Source organism: Bicyclus anynana, chromosome 5 (assembly GCF_947172395.1).
Source record: "Bicyclus anynana chromosome 5, ilBicAnyn1.1, whole genome shotgun sequence".
In the NCBI taxonomy this organism is placed as follows: Eukaryota; Metazoa; Arthropoda; class Insecta; order Lepidoptera; family Nymphalidae; genus Bicyclus; species Bicyclus anynana.
In genome coordinates this window covers 17,579,180-17,596,926 of record NC_069087.1, presented here as the reverse complement: position 1 = coordinate 17,596,926, position 17,747 = coordinate 17,579,180, and the positions used below count along the sequence as shown (strand labels likewise).

Here is a 17,747-nt window from a genome sequence, read left to right as displayed (position 1 = left end):
TATTTCAACTAGCATACGTCAAAGATCTATACTTATAATAAATCTGTAGAGAGGTCAATTCTGTACATGAAATATATTTCCAAAATAACTATCAGGGGGTGATTAGTGATCGATACTGATGCCAAAAATGCAATCAGTAAAATTTTTGTCTGTCTGTCTGTCTGTCTGTCTGTCTGTCTGTCTGTCTGTCTGTCTGTCTGTCTGTATGTTCTTTATAGAAACAAAAACTACTGGACGGATTTTAACGAAACTTGGTACAATTATTTTACATACTCCTGGGCAGGTTATAGTATACTTTTCATTACGCTACGATCAATAGGAGCAGAGCAGTGAAGAGAAATGTTGAGAAAACGGGAGAAGTTACTCAATTTTTTAAGTTTCCGTCGCGTGTACAGCCTTAATGGTTAAAGCTACATAGAAATCATGTATGACGGAAATGTTCTCCTTAAAATTATGTATAAAAACACAACAGCATATATATGTCTATCTTTTATGGTTGACTCACAATAGCACGTGTAACTCCCAATAGCTTAGCAGTTCGGAGCTTTCTAATTAAATTTGTCTACTCTTATGTTTATAACACTCATCACTCATCCCTAACTAAAAAAAGATAACATTATTAACTATTCAATAAAAAAAGAATCATAAAAATCGGTAAAGAAACACCAAAGTTATACAAGAAATACGCTAAGCCATCGCGCGTGCATACTAATTCATGCTATATGGATTATTTTTGTGTAACGGTTGCCGCGCTCGACGCGACCCGCGGGGGGGGGGGAATAAATAAAGAAGTGCAGCCTTAATGAGTAGTAGGTAGGGTAGGGTAGGGTAGGGGTAGTGTAGGGTAGGGGTAGGGTAGGGCAGGGGTAGGGTAGGGCAGGGGTAGGGTAGGGTAGGGGTAGTGTAGTGGTAGGGTAGGGGTAGTTGAAAGTTTACAACGACTTTCACGCGGACGAAGTAGCGGGCGTCCGCTAGTAGTTAATAAACCTGCAGAAAAGTGCAGCCGAGTGCAGCGATAAGTCAGTTTCTTTTTAATGTATTATTAAAATAAATACATTTCAGTTTTAAAGCTCTTCTTCGACTAAGCGTTATTCCACTAGGTGGGGATAGCACCGGCACAAACAAGCTCATGCCAACCTCTGTGAAAATATTTTTTTAAAAAAGCAATTTCAGTTAATATTTACCTATTCCGACAGTTTTTCTAAACCGAACAACAGAAGATACTTTTATGCATATTTTTCCAGTTTTTCACCGATTGTATCTGTGCATTCAGGAATGAGAGGTCGGTCCGCATGACCGAGTGCATTCAGCGAGGGGGCCAGAGACTCGGGGACTTAAATCTGATAAAAGAATGGGACGCCATCCCGTCCCATTTAAATATTTGCTTTGCCTGATGGAGGTACCTAAAGGGGTACACTTTATGAAGTTTAAGCGAATTGTTTTCGAATTTGCATCAAGTTTAAAAGTAGGAATATAAATGCAGTTAATTCGGCGTCTCAACTTTTTTGTTTGTTCATACTTTAATTCTCTTGCGTTACAATGAGGTTCATTATGAGGTTAACGAGTGTCTAAAAAATAGAGGAAGACCTCAAAATAAAATCTTTAACAACCTTTAAAAGAAAGTTTGATTTGAGTGTGTGTAAAAAGAGTGCAGTAGAAAATATAGATGAGTGTAAGGATACATGTGGAAGTAGGTATTGTGTAACGTGACGGGTAGCAGCGACAGTGATTGTACCATTTTGTGGTAGAGGAAACTCCTCGAGCAGGTCCCAGGACTTGTGACCTTGGGAGTAGGTTAAGAGATCTCTTTAGAATTCATCAACACTCACATTCCCTGCCCGACATGTCCTTTATGCCCACACTAAACAATTTTTATAACACAAAAACAATAATTACAACACAAAACGTTATTGCACAAAATCACTAACGCGACTGGCAGCGTGACAGTGTCTACGCTGCCTCACCAACAACTGTCAAATACCCTCGTATTTCTACCAACATTGATACCCCCCTCCACAATAACATAAATAATTAATGTTTATACCACCCGCAATCGAGGAACTTGTAACAAATAAAATTGTTATTATAGAAATTAATAATTCTAATAATGTCAGGAACACTTTTTGGAAGGTCAGGTAGCTAATAAGGCTATCTAAGGTTAAGTAAAAATTCATGTTATTAAATTAATATGTTAATTATAATCACATCATTCAATTCAAACAAAAAGTGGCTGGTAACTTTATATTTGTAAAACATTTTCGCATCATTCGCAAAACAAATCCAAAATCGAACACCAATAAAACTTAAAGGCACTCTATTACTCAGAGCCATTTCGGAGCATTACGTTCAATCTCTTTATCTGCGAGTGTCCTATCTCCGACTTGAGAGCGAAAGCCAAGCCAAATAAATTCGCGTACTCGATGCGCCCAGTGCTTGGCTCCATGAATAATGCAGAAGATCACCTGACGCACAGTGTAGCGAGTGTACAGTTCAGGAATTAGCATGTTCTTCCTTTCTTCATAGGAGTAGAGACGAAAGGACTATAGGTATTATGGCGGATTTAGTTAAAAGAATTTTTTTTTACATCTACATTATCGTGTCGAGACCAAAGAAAAATTAAATTGAAGCTTAATAAACAACCAATCTAAAGTCCGTACACCAAAAATAAGATCGAAAAATAAATCGATTTCTTTTTATTAGGATTATTGTTCGTGTTACTTGGGAATTTTCTTTTTCAAGATTCTAAAACTATAGAAACTTAAAGCTTTAAATTGCTTTTTATTCTACTCCAATACGACCATTTTAAAGATATAGCCATTTGAAAAATCGCCGAAAATTTTCCCTTGATAAAATAAAATTCCCTTAATTTTTTCTACTATTTCCTATTAAGGTCGCGAGTTGTCCCCATAAAAATTTCTACTTCAACGACGTAAACTTTGTAACACATTTTGAGAAATTTTCTGTACTGTAAGTATGCTAAACTGTTTTGGAGGGCTGTAGAGCGACACATTAAAATGTGATCGCAGTATTTTCAGGGTGTTACTTTGAATGAAATAATGGAAACGAGATAAGGTGTCGAACTGCCTAATTCGACAAGCGATAATGTGACAGTAATACTTCATTACGTTAGGGTGCCGTATCTTTTCGCTTAACGGATTTGTGATAAGCAATCTACCCTCATAATTTGATAAACGGGGTAATGCGAGGTCGAGGTAGTCAATTAGCGGTGGCGCTTGAGTCGTTGGGGTACTTTCGGCTGACCTATTAAGTGATGCATTAAATATGTATATCTTGCTTGTCAGAAACTTGTATCCTGTAATAGTTGCTACAATACGTTGTCGGCTTACAATACGTTGTATGTTACCAGATACCTCATATTTTCTCAATGATACATAGGATCATACTTAAGTAGTTATGCCTTGAAAGCAATAATTAAAAATTATTGCGGCGAAAGTATTGAATTATTGAATTATTCACAATCATGTCTATATATTGATGGAGATAAAATTTATGACCATAATCTGTCCAAAAATTATCTAATTACTAAACTGGGTAAAATAAATTAAAAGTTTTTTATTGTTATTCCAAATTATATAATTTAAACAGCTCAATTTAGCAAGCCATAAAGTTCATCTTTTAACGAAAATCTTTAGAATTCGAATCGTAAACATGCAAAATTTTCAAAACGACTTTACTTTTCGCTTGTATAGTGGCGAAATTTTATTGACACGCCGATAAAGTTTCACACGTAAAGTTTGCTCGCCATAAATCTTTTGGCCAAGTTCAGATTGCACCGAACCCGATGCGAGGTTATTAACTATTGAATTATTCAGCGAGTTCTCAGACGCATTATCGGCGGATACCTGCTTGGTGGCTGATAGAATTTTTATTTATTTTCGATTATTATTTATTGATCTATTTCTTTACTATAGTATGTTGTATATCTGTATTTAGATAAATGACTGCGTGACTGACATATAAACGCCCAGACGTAGAGTTCCTGATACGAGCTAGATGAAATTTGGATAATGGTTTATTTTCGTGACTCATAAACCAATTCCAATTTTTTTTAGAAATCTCTAGCTTATTGAGAACTAAGGAGGAATCTTTTAAACTATTAGCCAATAGAATTGTAGAGGTCGATAAAGTATACGCCATTATATAAATTCAAACAGCCAAAATATAAAAAACCAGTAGCGGACACCTGCAACTTTGTCTGCCCTTAAACCTCCTTAATCCGGCCTTCTCACCAAATCAGCTCTATGACGTCTACTGACTATAAACTACCTCCCTGCCAAATTTCATCTTTGTACGTCGGACGGTTTTCGAGATTTCATGATAAGTGACCGTTCGCATTTATACTTTTACAAATATTTAGATTACCATTGCAAAGTCAAATATATCTAATATTAAGCTTTTAAGCTTGATTATAACTTAAACTATGTGCAACTTTATACAGTTAATCTGCATGACGCGCCAAAGCTGAAAATGATTGATGGCCCCCTGGCACGACGTGTGCCGCTATTTATCATAATTTGATGATTATCTTGTCGATCCCGAATTTGGCAGGTAAACATAAATACTTTATCTCATTCCTTTGGGATTTGGACGACAAATTACACATGTAATGTGCATGTTGTTAAAAACAATATCATACATTGTGTGACTGTGTATGTAGTTAAAGCATGATAAAGTTCCAGCATGATGCTAAGAAATTCATTTATAAATATGTAAATGAAAGATAATCATGAGAATATTATGAGCTTTCTGAATAATTTGTGAAATTAATTAAAAATAACTGTTAGCGTAGTTTGTGAATGGTCTCATTTCATTCTCTCGTTTTCTTTAAATCGTTCTATGTTTTCAAGTTAATTGAAATATTATATACCTATTTGTTTCATTAACTATTCTTTTTTTATAAAAACAGACATAAATATTGTTTGTTTTACCAGCACATTTGAGTGGGTCACAAATATTGTATTTTATCCTCACAGTACCAACGTTTAATTTGTTTTAAGTAAGAGAATTTTGTTCATAATAAACTTCCGCAAACTATTCAAATACATCACAGTTAGTGTATCTCCTGTCTCACTTTACAATAGGCTCGCATGCGTGAGGCACATTTATATTGTCTGTGCGAGCACCTACCCCATTGATTCTAAATTAATGTATGGGATTAATCTGCATGACGCGTGAAATCTGACGATCCGTGATGGATTGTCCCGGCCGTGCGACGCGGGGGCCATATATCATAATTTGATGTTAAGGCTGCTGTCATTCGATATTGGTAAGCACATCCAGGCAGACTTCGGTAATGTACTCGTAATAAGTTTATGGTGCCGTGAATCTGAATTTACGCGTAGCTGATGAAAGACAATTACCTATTAAGGTGCTGTAACAATGGATAAATTGTGAAATTTGAATTACAAGTTTTTGTAACTTTCTGAATTTACATATAAATCGTAAATCTGTTTTTGTAACTATCGTGAATTAACAATTTACATTTTTACCATCATTCTTATACATTTTCCGTATTTCTGGCTGTTGTCATTCTCCTTGACTAATAATAGCAATCAATACATATTTTTTGTAAAAGAAGCCCTAATCTATTGTCGATTTTATCAATGTGTTTTTATAAAAACAACTTGTCTTTAATCACTGGTTTTTTTAGGTTTGTCTATAAACAGTGATTTGATGAGTTGTTTAAATAAAGAAAGAACTAAGTTAAGTATTTTATGAGACTGTTAATTGTTGCAGGTTCTAAAAATGTGGTATTCGTAATAGTAAGTCAACCAGAGCCATACCACGCCAGTGTAGCGAGGCGTCTCAAGCAAGACATACAAAATCAAGTGTCACAAATAGATAAGGTACATAATACGTCCTTTAATCTACTTAGGTATTATTAAAATAGAAATAGATGATAGATGTAACTAAAGATAGAATAGATGGAATTGTAATGAATTTTCAAGATCAAAATAATAATCTTAAAAAAATACAATAAATAATACATCTACTTCGCCTTTTTTCTTTTTCATTCTTCTTCTTAATCCATAAACACAACTCCGTAAGATAGCATCAAGTTTATAATAATAATAATAATAAACCTTCTGTACTTTCTCATGAATAAACAAATTATTATTATTATTATTATTAATAATAATATTTATTGATTCACTAGTACACATAAAAATAATTTACATTTAGGTTTACAACACAAGTTTATTTGCAATAGGAACATATTTTTCATTTATTAATTTAACTTAGATATATATTATGATTAAATTCAATGTCTTAACTATATTTATATTAATAGCAAGCACCTACAGTCCACATTACTCACGAGGAGTTCCCCGTGGCTGGCGCGTGGACTATAATCCCACTTCTGAGACCGCTGGTGACGCAGTACAAAGGCAGCGATGTGCGGTGGATGTTCTTCATGGAGCCCCACACGGCGGTCCGCTGTGATAAGCTCTTCGAAGCTTTGTCTGCAGCTGACAAACAGGAGGTATGACACTATTGCATAGAAGTATAGACCCCGCAAAGTAAATTGAACCAAAATGGCGGTCGTCTACGCAGGTACACAATAAACCAAAGTGTTAGTCGTGTGCTCCTAGTACAAATAATTGAAAATTTCGTATGCGATTGTAATCTTCAAGGTGTTGCTATGGTTACTCGTCCGTACGCCGCTTACATCTGAAAATGTGTTACTGTGCATAGGTCAACTAAATTAAAACTTAAGGCTGTGTAATTAAAATACGGCATATTTGGCTTGATATTTTCACTTATATTGATTTAGGTAATCGCACTATTGAACCGATTTTAATGAAAATTCTATGGAAACCATCTAAAAGTTGTGTTTAAATTAAAAATAAAAATGTTTTCTTTTTTATTAAATGACGGAGTTATGACTTATGAAACATTAGAATTTAGAATATCTTTTCTTCTGTACATTAAATACATACATACAGGTGAAACTAAAAATCTACTTTTTTGTCGCTTAAACAGTATCTACTGTTGAAGCGTTGTCTGTTCTGTGGTGGAAAATATTTTGTTCAATTGGACCTAATTGCCGGGTGTAATTATTTTCCAAAAACATCGGCTATATGCTGTTGTATTATTTTTAGAAATTATGTTACAAAATTCAAACACTTTCAGGAAACCATGTGGGTAGGTTATCCACTCAGTGACGATGAGCCTACAATCATACACCATTTCACCTTTTACGAAGATTTAGAAGAGGACGGGGGATTTGTGTACCCGCACTTCGCTAACGGCTTCGCCATGAGGATCGAACTGATGGATAGGTAAATTATAATATATAAATAATTTTCTGAGCGATAGTTTTCTACTTAAGGTCTGGTGGGGCATCAAACATTGATTGATCGTCACTAAACTTTCTTGTAAAGATGACGTAATTTTTATTCAGAATTTCAATTCACAGAACCTATTTTTTCTATTATAACTATCAGCTTAAAAATAAATTGCTATTGAAAAACTAAAGCAAGGGTTATTTTGATTTATATGAAGTTTAATTTGCAGGCTTTTACACCAAATAGAAAACGACGAACGCATGTTAGAAGCGGACTTCTCAATAGATCCTGCGTTTGAATTGGCGCAGCTCGTATACGGTCCGAAAGACAGCCCCGGACACGGACCGCTCTTGACGCCGGACCTGAGCTTCTGCGTAGTGTCCGGGGACAACTGTGCGACGTATCCGCGCCAGTTTGACATATGTGTGAGTTAATCTGATTCTATAATGAATGCCTCTAATTGCATGCATAACCTGTGCAAAAAATTGTGATCCACACTCCACGATAATTTTCGGAAATTGTATGAAATGATGAATGTTATTTTTTGATGCCGTATTTTATATTATTTGATTAACGCTCTTTCCTTTCCAACTAAGCGAAAATGTTAATACTATTATAAAGACCTTCCGAGGTCTGTGTTTCCTGATTTTTCATAATTCGGGTATCGTTCATACAAGAACAAATAGATAGGCATTTTCTAAGAAATTCCGGTTTATCTTGGTCCATTACTGCATTTATCATCAGGTGAAGTTGTTACCAAGAGCAAGTTTTTTCTTATTAAATTACGGCATAACAGTAATACAGCAAAAAAACGTGGGAGTTGAATTCTTTCGAATTACTTTCTGTGCTTTCTTTCCTTTCAACTGCATGTTCTACAGCCAATTTGGCAAATTGTATGAATCCCTTGCATCTGATAGGGCAGTCCCATTCCTGAAGACACGATATACTTCGCGGTCAAAACTTGGAGCGGCTTCCACGCCACCAGAGCGCGGGCCGTCAAGAAGACCTGGGGCAGGCATGTCACACATCTGCAGTTCTTCAGCGATATAGACGGTAAGTTTCAAAACTTTAGTAACTTATATCTAATAAATAGATATCAAGGTAGTTTAAATTTATAAACGGAGAAATGTTTTATTCTGTGCCATTGTGAAATACAACGTTGAGGTCTTTAACAGCGACTACTGAGCGCTTTATACTCGTAAATATTTGATTTTGTCATTCCCAAGATTGTTTTATCCTACGTTATATCTATACTGTTTTCACTTGAATCACCATTACCACCATCCATTAATTATGATGGCACCACGCAACATTTAATCGCACAACGCGATAGTATCTATAAAATATCTTCCAGAACTTTTAACACAGGAAAATGTTATTGCAAATTAGATCCCGAGCTCCCAGCCAAAGCCGTCGGAGTGCCCAACACGAAGACAGGGCACTGCCTGAAGACCATGACCATACTGAAGGAGGTGGTGAAAAGGGTTGAGGAGATGCCGCATATCAAGTGGATATTTTTGGCGGATGACGACACCATATTTGGGTATGAATCAGCAATCTTCTAGTGCTGTTATATAAATTACTTTATTGCTAGTCCTGGATTTATTAGCTTTTAAGCTATTTAAGCAATTGCTTAGGTCATCCCGTCTAAGAAGGCACCAGATATCACAGAAAAAAACGAGGACAGGTTAAGCAATTTAAAAATCCGGGCGTATTTTTTTATTTACTCTTTGTAAGTTAACTGAAGGGGGGCTGGGGCCAATAGGGGAAAACTGTTCACGGCATGAAATTTCCTAAATCCGGCACTGTTTATCGACTATGTTGTGGTAGGTGTATGTATCTAAGAATGCTACGACAAGTGAGCTTCAACGCAATGCGTTATCAAAACAATTCTGTCTTATTGTTGAGTAATTTGTCCAGTTGGATTCACGTCACTTATTGTTTTTAGTGTCCAGAGGCTTTGCGAGCTGTTGAGTTGCTACCGCGGCGGTGATGACGTCACAGTGCTCGGCGAGAGGTACGGCTACGGATACGGCAAAAGGGAAACTGCTGCTAAAGGTAAATGATCGACATAAAATTGTTACTTTGCTACCATATGGTTTTAACCGTTTTCTCTAGTTCGTAGTTAACAATTTTAATAGATAGACAAAGTGCTTTGTAAGTAAGTGCATTTTTATTTTTTCCATTTTCTCAATTTGTTGAGTAAAAGATTTCTGAACGTCTACTGGTTTTCACTTGGATCATACATATATTATGAACTCTTAACCCTCAGGTACTGATTGATGCGTGAACGTAGTGCGTCTTATATAATTTCCAAATTTAATTTATATCATATGTCATATAAATTAAGTTTTTATAAAAACTCCTCCTCGACCATGCGAACCCTGTAGGTTGCGTGGTAAGACAGATTCGAGCAGCAATACGCGTGCCTGTCAGTGAATAAATGAAGAATGCTCGCGTCCGTACCTCAATCTCGCTGGCTTCCCTCTGTCGTCTATTTTGTGACCCCTGTACCATGCATTCGAGAACTCAGATATGTGATTTGTATTGGGCAAGTTTCATAGTCGCGATACCGTTAGCGAGTCACTAAGCGTCACGGTTTAGCCTAGGTCCCTTTTATCGTTTTACGCTTACGGACGTCCGGCGCGTTTCGGGAAGGTCATCGCGCAAACGAGAATCGATTTGATGTGAGCTACCCGCGCGAGTAGTCAGCGGGACTGAAACCAGCATTAGTTCAATAGTCATCTTTATTAGGGATATAAATAAAATAAAATAAAATAAAAAAAAATGAAAATAAAATAGCCTTTTATTATTTCCCATTTACATAAGATAATTATTCTAATACTTTTTACAAAGTAGGTAACACTTTTATACTTAGTACATTTTTTTTGTTATGTGTATCTATTTGTTTTCCTTTCTTTTTCTCTATATATTATATATATATTTCCTTATTTTTTTAAAATGAGAACCCCTCTGTAGGGTAAAGGCCTCCTCCAGATTCTTCCATTTTTCCCTATGGTTTGCTTTTGATTGCCACTCGTCTCCTACAATATCTTTGATGTCGTCGACCCATCTTCTGTAAGGCCTGCCTCTTTTCCTTTTACCCCTAGGGCCCTTCCATAGGACGACACGCTTCGTCTACCGAGCGTCCTTCGTTCTAACGACATGGCCTGTCCATTTCTATTTCAGTTTCATGAAGTGAAGTAAGAAATCTATTTGTTTTGTTCTTTGTCTTATTTTCGTGTGGCGTACTCTATCTCTCTTTCGTATCCCTAATATGGATCGTTATTAGGGATATAATCGTGTGTTGTTGTCAGGCTACGACTACATCACGGGCGGCGGCGGCACGGCGCTGAGCGTGGGCGCGGCGCGCGCGCTGCGGGCCTGCGCGTGCGGCGCGCCCTCCGCACCCGACGACATGGCGCTGGGCGCGTGCGCCATGCACCGCCTCAACATCTCGCTCACGCACTCGCCGCTGTTCCACCAGGTATGTCAGGTTACATCTGTGTAACGTGTGTTGTGAGCCGTGGTAGCCCAGTGGATGTGACCTCTGCCTTCCGATTCCGGAGGGTCTAGGTTTTAACTTTTCAGTTGTGTGCATTTTAAGAAATTACATATCAAACGATGAAGGAAAACATCGTTAGGAAACCTGCATACTTAAGAATTTTCTTAATTCTCTGCGTTTGTGAAGTCTGTCAATCCGTATTGGGTCAACATTGTGGACTATTGGCCTAATCCCTCTCATTGTGAGAGGAGACTCGAGCTAAGCTGAATATAGGTTAATAGTGATGATAATGACATCTGTGTACAAGCATTGTCGAAAACTGAAACATATTATTGAACATTCCAATAATTATCCGGTTCTTTACAATCACCTTGGGATGTTAACAATATTCTGATTTATCATATACTTGGACAAATCTACAACCGTAAAGGTAATTGAGTTCACGCCGCCATGTACAAGGACGCGGATGTAAGACGACATGCGGATTCTTCATTCACTAATATTTGCCATATGCAATAACATAAACTAGTAGGGTAAGACTATTAGGAGTGGGTACGACAATAGACCAATGGGGCGGGGATCGAACAACCAACCCTCGGTGATGGGTTCGATCGCACATACCGTTGAGCTATTGAGACTCGTGTCTAAAGCCTAGTTCGGACTACTTTAGCATTTTAGTCGAGTGGCATACTAGACTATCCGCTACCGTCCAAAAATCGTTCGTACTTGACTAAAATACCAAAGTAGTCCGAAATGGGCTTAATCGCCCGAAAATCTCGATCCACTGACGTCATACCGCTGTACAACGCAGCTGAGGTCTCGTTGCATATTACACACAACACACAGTTACTACAGTCCACAATGCAGTTATCTATAGCTTGGCAAATTCGTTCGTAACACTCCCGATGGTCCGCCAGGGCCAGGAGGCCAGGTAGCAATGACCCGTGCGCGCGACATCATACTCGCGCAGTCCCCCTCCCCCTCGCCCGCATATCATGGGAGTGTCACCAACGAACTTGCCAAGCTATATAAGCAAGCGTTTGTCAGGCGCGGCCGCAGGACTACGCGCGCGAGACGCTGGCGCGCGACCGGCCTGTGTCGTTCCACCGGCACTCGTCGCCCGAGCCGCTGCGCGTGTACGCCGCGTGGTTCCAGCACGACGACCGCGCCGTGCGCCGCCGCAACCACAGGGACGAACTCTAGTCTCACAAGTACTGGACTTTCAGCACGAAGCGATACGAGATTGTTGACCTTCGACCTTGATTCAGTTCAGGATAGTCACCACGAAGTCTAAACGCGATTACATGCTAAAAGACTTTGGTAATAACTTAAGGATAGTCAGCACGAAGTAAGGGAAATTGGTTATGAGGATGGTACTGATAACATCCATACTCATCTCCTTTAGCTTATCCCACTTCGGGGTCGTCAAAATATGTCAATTTCTTCCATTTCTTCCATTTGCTTCATTCGTTAATTTATCATCTACTATGGCGCTGCCAGAGCAGTGTTTTTTGTTTCTTTATACAAAGACAAATAAAAGGATGAATTGTGGACTGGGCAGTGTGCCGGTGTGTTATTTAGTTTTTTGGGTAATACCCATATTATTAATTTTATTGGGCAGCTCTCCCAATATCGGACAATCACGTTTCGGGCCTGTCATTTCGTTTTTGAAGATATTACAATAATTGTCAGATATGTATTTTTACTTAATATATGCCTTTGCCCATGTCTGAAGCTATGATAATACGAAGACCACGAAGATCCTTTAAAGTGTTTTTTCGCACTTAAGGATGGGGTACTACCCCTTACCCCTTTCCCCACCTATCCACACTAGGAGGTTGCACATTTACCAAGACGGCCCTGTGTAAGTCTTTGAATATTGTTAATTTGGTAGTTGTTAACCAAGACATATTCGTCCATTTTGTATGTTTATTTTATAGGAACAATAAATAAATGCATTTACTTTATTTTAAGAATTCTAAAAGAATAATGTATCTATCAAAAGTTTTAATATCATGAATTTTGTTAAGCTTTGTCTCTCTTTAAATTCTATTGTATTGTATTGTAGGTATATTTGTGTTGTTGTATATATACGAGAACTTAAAAAAATTGTTAATTTTAAGTAAAAAACGGTAGTTAACAATGTTAATGTTGGCTTCGGTATATTTTTTCTATACTTGGAAGACGGTTTCCGCACTGTAGAATGTTGCTCTTACGACACCCTCGACCCAGGCGAATAAGGCACATCGGAGAACCGTTCAACATCTTTTGGTTCTCCGAAACCCAGCTGGCTTCAAAAACAGCCTCCTCGGGGACCTGAGTAAACCCCGGGTGATGTAACCACCATTCACCCCCAACACCAACTTTATGATCAAGGACAGACAAAGAGTGCGAATAGGGCCGCCTGGGGGTCGCCAGGACCCGGACGCCTAGCGCTGGACGTGGCAGCATGCGGGTTGCCAGCGATACCTCTTTGCTGGTAGGGTAACTAGCTACAGCCAGTACCAACCACCAAAGCAGACTTAAAGTAAACCATCGAAAGGTCGTGGTTTTTTACTTTTGCACACCAAAGCAGCTGTTAAATGCTTTCTACTAGTCTAAGATCTGTATTAAATCTTCACCCATCTGTTTAATGGATGAAAAGTGTTTGATATCTAAATTAGGATGTTAAAAAATATGTTACAAGTGGTCTGCCTCAAAGAGAATGGTTAGTAATAGTTAAGCCAAAAAATTTTTAGGCAATTTGCTTGCAATATATTTTTTAACCTACTAAAATTTTATATACACTTATCCAATTAACAGATGAGTGAAGGTCGTTTCTAATACGGATCTTCTGCTAGATGTAAAGGAAAATCGTCTTCCGAAAGTAGACAAACTATACTATCACTGTATAACGCTGAATGTAAATAATATACATATCAATTAATGTGTTAATTGAAATAAAGTTTACTATTTTCGTATTTTTTGTTTTATCATTGTACTCCTGAAGTTTCCATCATCCAGATTATACTGTGACATTACAAGCTTAGGGCTTGGTGATAATGTTAGACTTTGTAACGATGATATTATCAGATATTCATGATAATGACCGAGGTCAACGGTTTTACGTGCTCTCCAAAGCACGGGGGTGCATACTAACTACTTGTCAAGACTATCAGATGTTCATGATAATGACCGAGGTCGACGGCTGTACGTGCTCTCCAAAGCACGGGGGTGCATACTAACAACTTGTCAAGACTATCAGATGTTCATGATAATGACCGAGTTCAACGGCTTTACGTGCTCTTCAAAGAACGGGGTGCATACAAACAACTTGACAAGTCTATAAAATGTTACTTACAATGACCGAGGTCGACGGCTTTACGTGCTCTCCAAAGCACGGGAGTGCATACTAACAACTTGTTAAGATTATCAGATGTTCATGATAATGACCAAGGTCGACGGCTTTACATGCTCTCCAAAGCACGGGGGTGCATACTAACAACTTGTCAATACTATCAGATGTTCATGATAATGATCGAGTTCGATCGATGGCTTTACGTGCTCTCAAAAGCACGGGGGTGCATACTAACAACTTGTCAAGACTATCAGATGTTCATGATAATGACCGAGGTCGACGGCTTTACGTGCTCTCCAAAGCAACGGGGTGAATACCAACAACTTGTCAAGACTATCAGATGTTCATGATAACGACCGAGTTCGACGGCTGTACGTGCTCTCCAAAGCACGGGGGTGCATACTAACAACTTGTCAAGACTATCAGATAGTATAGCAATAATATGTATCTCCATTTTATATTTCAGCCAAAACAGTTTAGTTTCGACGTGAAAGTGGTACATACAGCCATCCATAGAAAATTTTGCCTTTATAATATTAGTACGAAGTATAAATCATCCAACGTTAAATTCCTTCTGTGTTAAAGATAGTACCTACCTACTACCTTCCTAGGTTACAGGGATCATTAATAATTACGCGCGGGTGGATCTAATGTCTTCGCTAATGGACCCATTGAATCGACGCCGTGACTGGCAACCACATTGTCAACTCTCCTTTGATGAGGTGTCGACTGTAAGGGCGTACACAGTCTACGATCCATTTATTATTGGACTGTAAGGCTTTCTTCGATCCATTTCTAATTGCAGACAAATAACTTAAAAAATCTAAAAAATCCGGCCAAGTGTGAGTTGATTGTTGAGCCATGACCATAATTGTTAGTGACAGAACCCATAGAATGGTGGGTTTTGTTACTAACAAACATAGATTTGACCTTAATAATGCACAAATGAATTTCTAAATTTAATAATGGTGTTCGCACATCCAAAATATTTTTGAAGTCCTATACAGTGATTATGAATGATACATTATGGGACACGTAAACAAAGAACCAGCTTCACTTTACATGTATAGGAGACTATAAATAAAACCCTAAAAACCTTTCACCTACTCATACCATCACACTTCAAAAAGCACATCGAAAGTGAGGGAAAATTACTATGGGTAATATACTGTTGTTTTTAAATTGTTAGGTACCTTTTTTAAATTGTTTTTTATTGCTTAAAAGATTTTGCTAGCAAAATTGCTTTTAAAACTCTTGAGTCTATAAGAAACTACTGCTACTACTTGTATAATTATGTAGCTGGTCAAGTTTCAAAAACCCCTAATATGCCTATCTAATTTAAAAAGTTTTTATCAATGACTCCGAAAAAACAGGTAAAACTACTGCAGCTGAATTCAATTCAAATTCGTTAACCTATTTCAAGTAGGCTATATACAACCACTTTTAAAACGTCAAGTTGTGACTACTTATAGTCTAGACTCTATCACCACAGTTTTTTGCCAAGTCAAATATTTTTAATACCTTATCTTCATTCCAGTCTTCATAAAGTACCGCTTGCTTCCACGAATCCTTGTCACAAACTTAGGTAAACTAATTTTCAAGGCTGTATATTTTGTTGAATGCAAATTTTGTGCACACGAGCTGGGTTACCTCTGCGTATATTTCACGAGTTATAACGCAGTTACATTACGTTGCTTTTGTTCGCAGTGCACAAAATACGACAAACAACAATAGTTAGCTTCGTACGTATTGCGGCTTATCTTAGCAAGTTGCATTTTGCAAGTTTAGGGGGAACCAACTCTCCTAAAATTGACCACGGCGGGAAATAACCTAACAAGAGATTATAGGTAGATAGGTAACCAGTGATAGATAGTGCATAATATTTAATGCATAAATTATTCTGGCCGGAGATTTTAACGCCAAACATACAAGCTGGTTATGTCATAGAAACAATGTCAGAGGAAACAAACTGAAACGACTGACTGAACGTGAGGATTTAAATTTTGTATTGCACACCCCTGACAAATGGACACGATACCCGAGACAACCTGACAGTAACGAAAGTCCTAGTGTACTTGATATAGCGCTTCTAAAGAACATCACTCTTCAAGTGAGTCCTTTAGAAGTGATATCAGACCTGGACTCTGACCACCGACCAGTCATACTCCAGCTAGGACCACCGCCCTCCGCTACCCTCCCGACGAAATTCATAATAAATTACGGGAGACTGTCTGAGCGTCTCAAGTCATTAGATTCAATTCATCTAGCTCAAATTCCTGACGAGATAGGAACGTTAGGCGAAGCGCTCGCAGCTTGTTCAAATCTAAACGGACACATCCGCGATGCAATAAGTGATTCCACCCGGGAGGTCCCTGTCTTCAGCAGGCGCCCTCCCCCGCCCGACCTACGGGCCTTGTTAACGCGTAAGAACACTCAGTTTAGACGCCATGACGCCGAACCGACACGACGAAATGCGAGCATACTCTGGAATCTCCAGAGACGGTGCAAGCGTCGCCTGCGCCGCCTTCATGACGGACAATGGGACAATAGGCTAAGACAGCTCGACCCATCGCACGTAGTATTCTACGGCCTGGCGAGAGCTCTCAAAGCTGAACCTGTCTCGGCAACCCCACCTCTTAAACGCCCTGGCCTCCCACCCGCGTTCGAGGACATCGATAAGGCCGAATGCATGGCTGACAGTTTAGAATCCCAGTGTACTCCAAGCACCATTTCCCTAGACCCATTTCATGTGGAGAAAGTGAATTTAGAACTCGCTTCCCTCCTATCTCTCCCCCACGATGGAGATGAGATTCCCCCTACGACTTGCGATGAAGTTCGTTCGGTTATCAAAGGTCTACATAAAAAGAAGGCCCCAGGTCCCGACTGTATAAGTAATAAAGCGATAAAGCTACTCCCTATGGAGATTATAAACCTACTTGTTAACATTTTCAATGTCCTCTTGTCACACTGCTCCTTCCCCAATGCGTGGAAGGAAGCCACTGTCATAGGTATTCACAAGCCGGGCAAACCCCGCGATCTCCCTTCTAGCTATCGCCCTATTAGTTTACTCAACACTATTGCCAAGGTATACGAGATTATTATTCTTAACCGTTTAAAGGCTGTATGCGATGAGAAGCAACTTCTCATCAAACAACAGTTCGGATTTAGAACCCAACACTCCTGTGTACAACAAGCGCATCGCCTCACGGAGCATATTCTCACCGGCCTTACCCGGCTTCGCACTCCTATTCCTACTGGGGCCATTTTCTTCGATGTAGCAAAAGCCTTCGACCGAGTATGGCACGAAGGCCTAATAGTTAAGCTTAGCCGCTTCGGCGTACCTAGCAGACTTGTCCGATTGTTTCACAATTATCTGTCAAATCGCACTTTTAGATACCGCCTAGATGGCACTCTCTCGTCTCCCAGGCCCATTCGAGCGGGAGTCCCTCAAGGATCCGTGCTCTCCCCGCTTTTATATTCACTCTTTACGAGTGATATACCCACTAACCATCCAGGTGTGCACATCGCCCAGTTCGCGGATGATACCGCACTGTTTGTGACACACCCTTACCGTAGATCTATAATAGCCCGCCTC

At 38.8% G+C, this 17,747-nt stretch overlaps 1 protein-coding gene across 5 annotated transcripts in view; it reads left to right on the top strand.

Moving 5' to 3' along the window:
• The window catches only part of LOC112051151 (beta-1,3-glucosyltransferase), a 34,911-nt gene extending 21,136 nt beyond the window's left edge, over positions 1–13,775 (top strand). For all 5 annotated transcript variants that reach the window (XM_024089695.2, XM_024089676.2, XM_024089660.2 and 2 more), the window contains 9 exons: positions 5,758–5,867; positions 6,314–6,505; positions 7,156–7,304; positions 7,540–7,735; positions 8,228–8,363; positions 8,700–8,853; positions 9,259–9,368; positions 10,628–10,797; positions 11,863–13,775. In XM_024089695.2, the coding sequence (XP_023945463.2) occupies positions 5,758–5,867; positions 6,314–6,505; positions 7,156–7,304; positions 7,540–7,735; positions 8,228–8,363; positions 8,700–8,853; positions 9,259–9,368; positions 10,628–10,797; positions 11,863–12,018 (1,373 nt within the window). In that variant the 3' untranslated portion in view covers positions 12,019–13,775. The remainder of the gene's footprint in view (positions 1–5,757; positions 5,868–6,313; positions 6,506–7,155; positions 7,305–7,539; positions 7,736–8,227; positions 8,364–8,699; positions 8,854–9,258; positions 9,369–10,627; positions 10,798–11,862) is intronic.
• Positions 13,776–17,747: the final 3,972 nt, after the last annotated feature.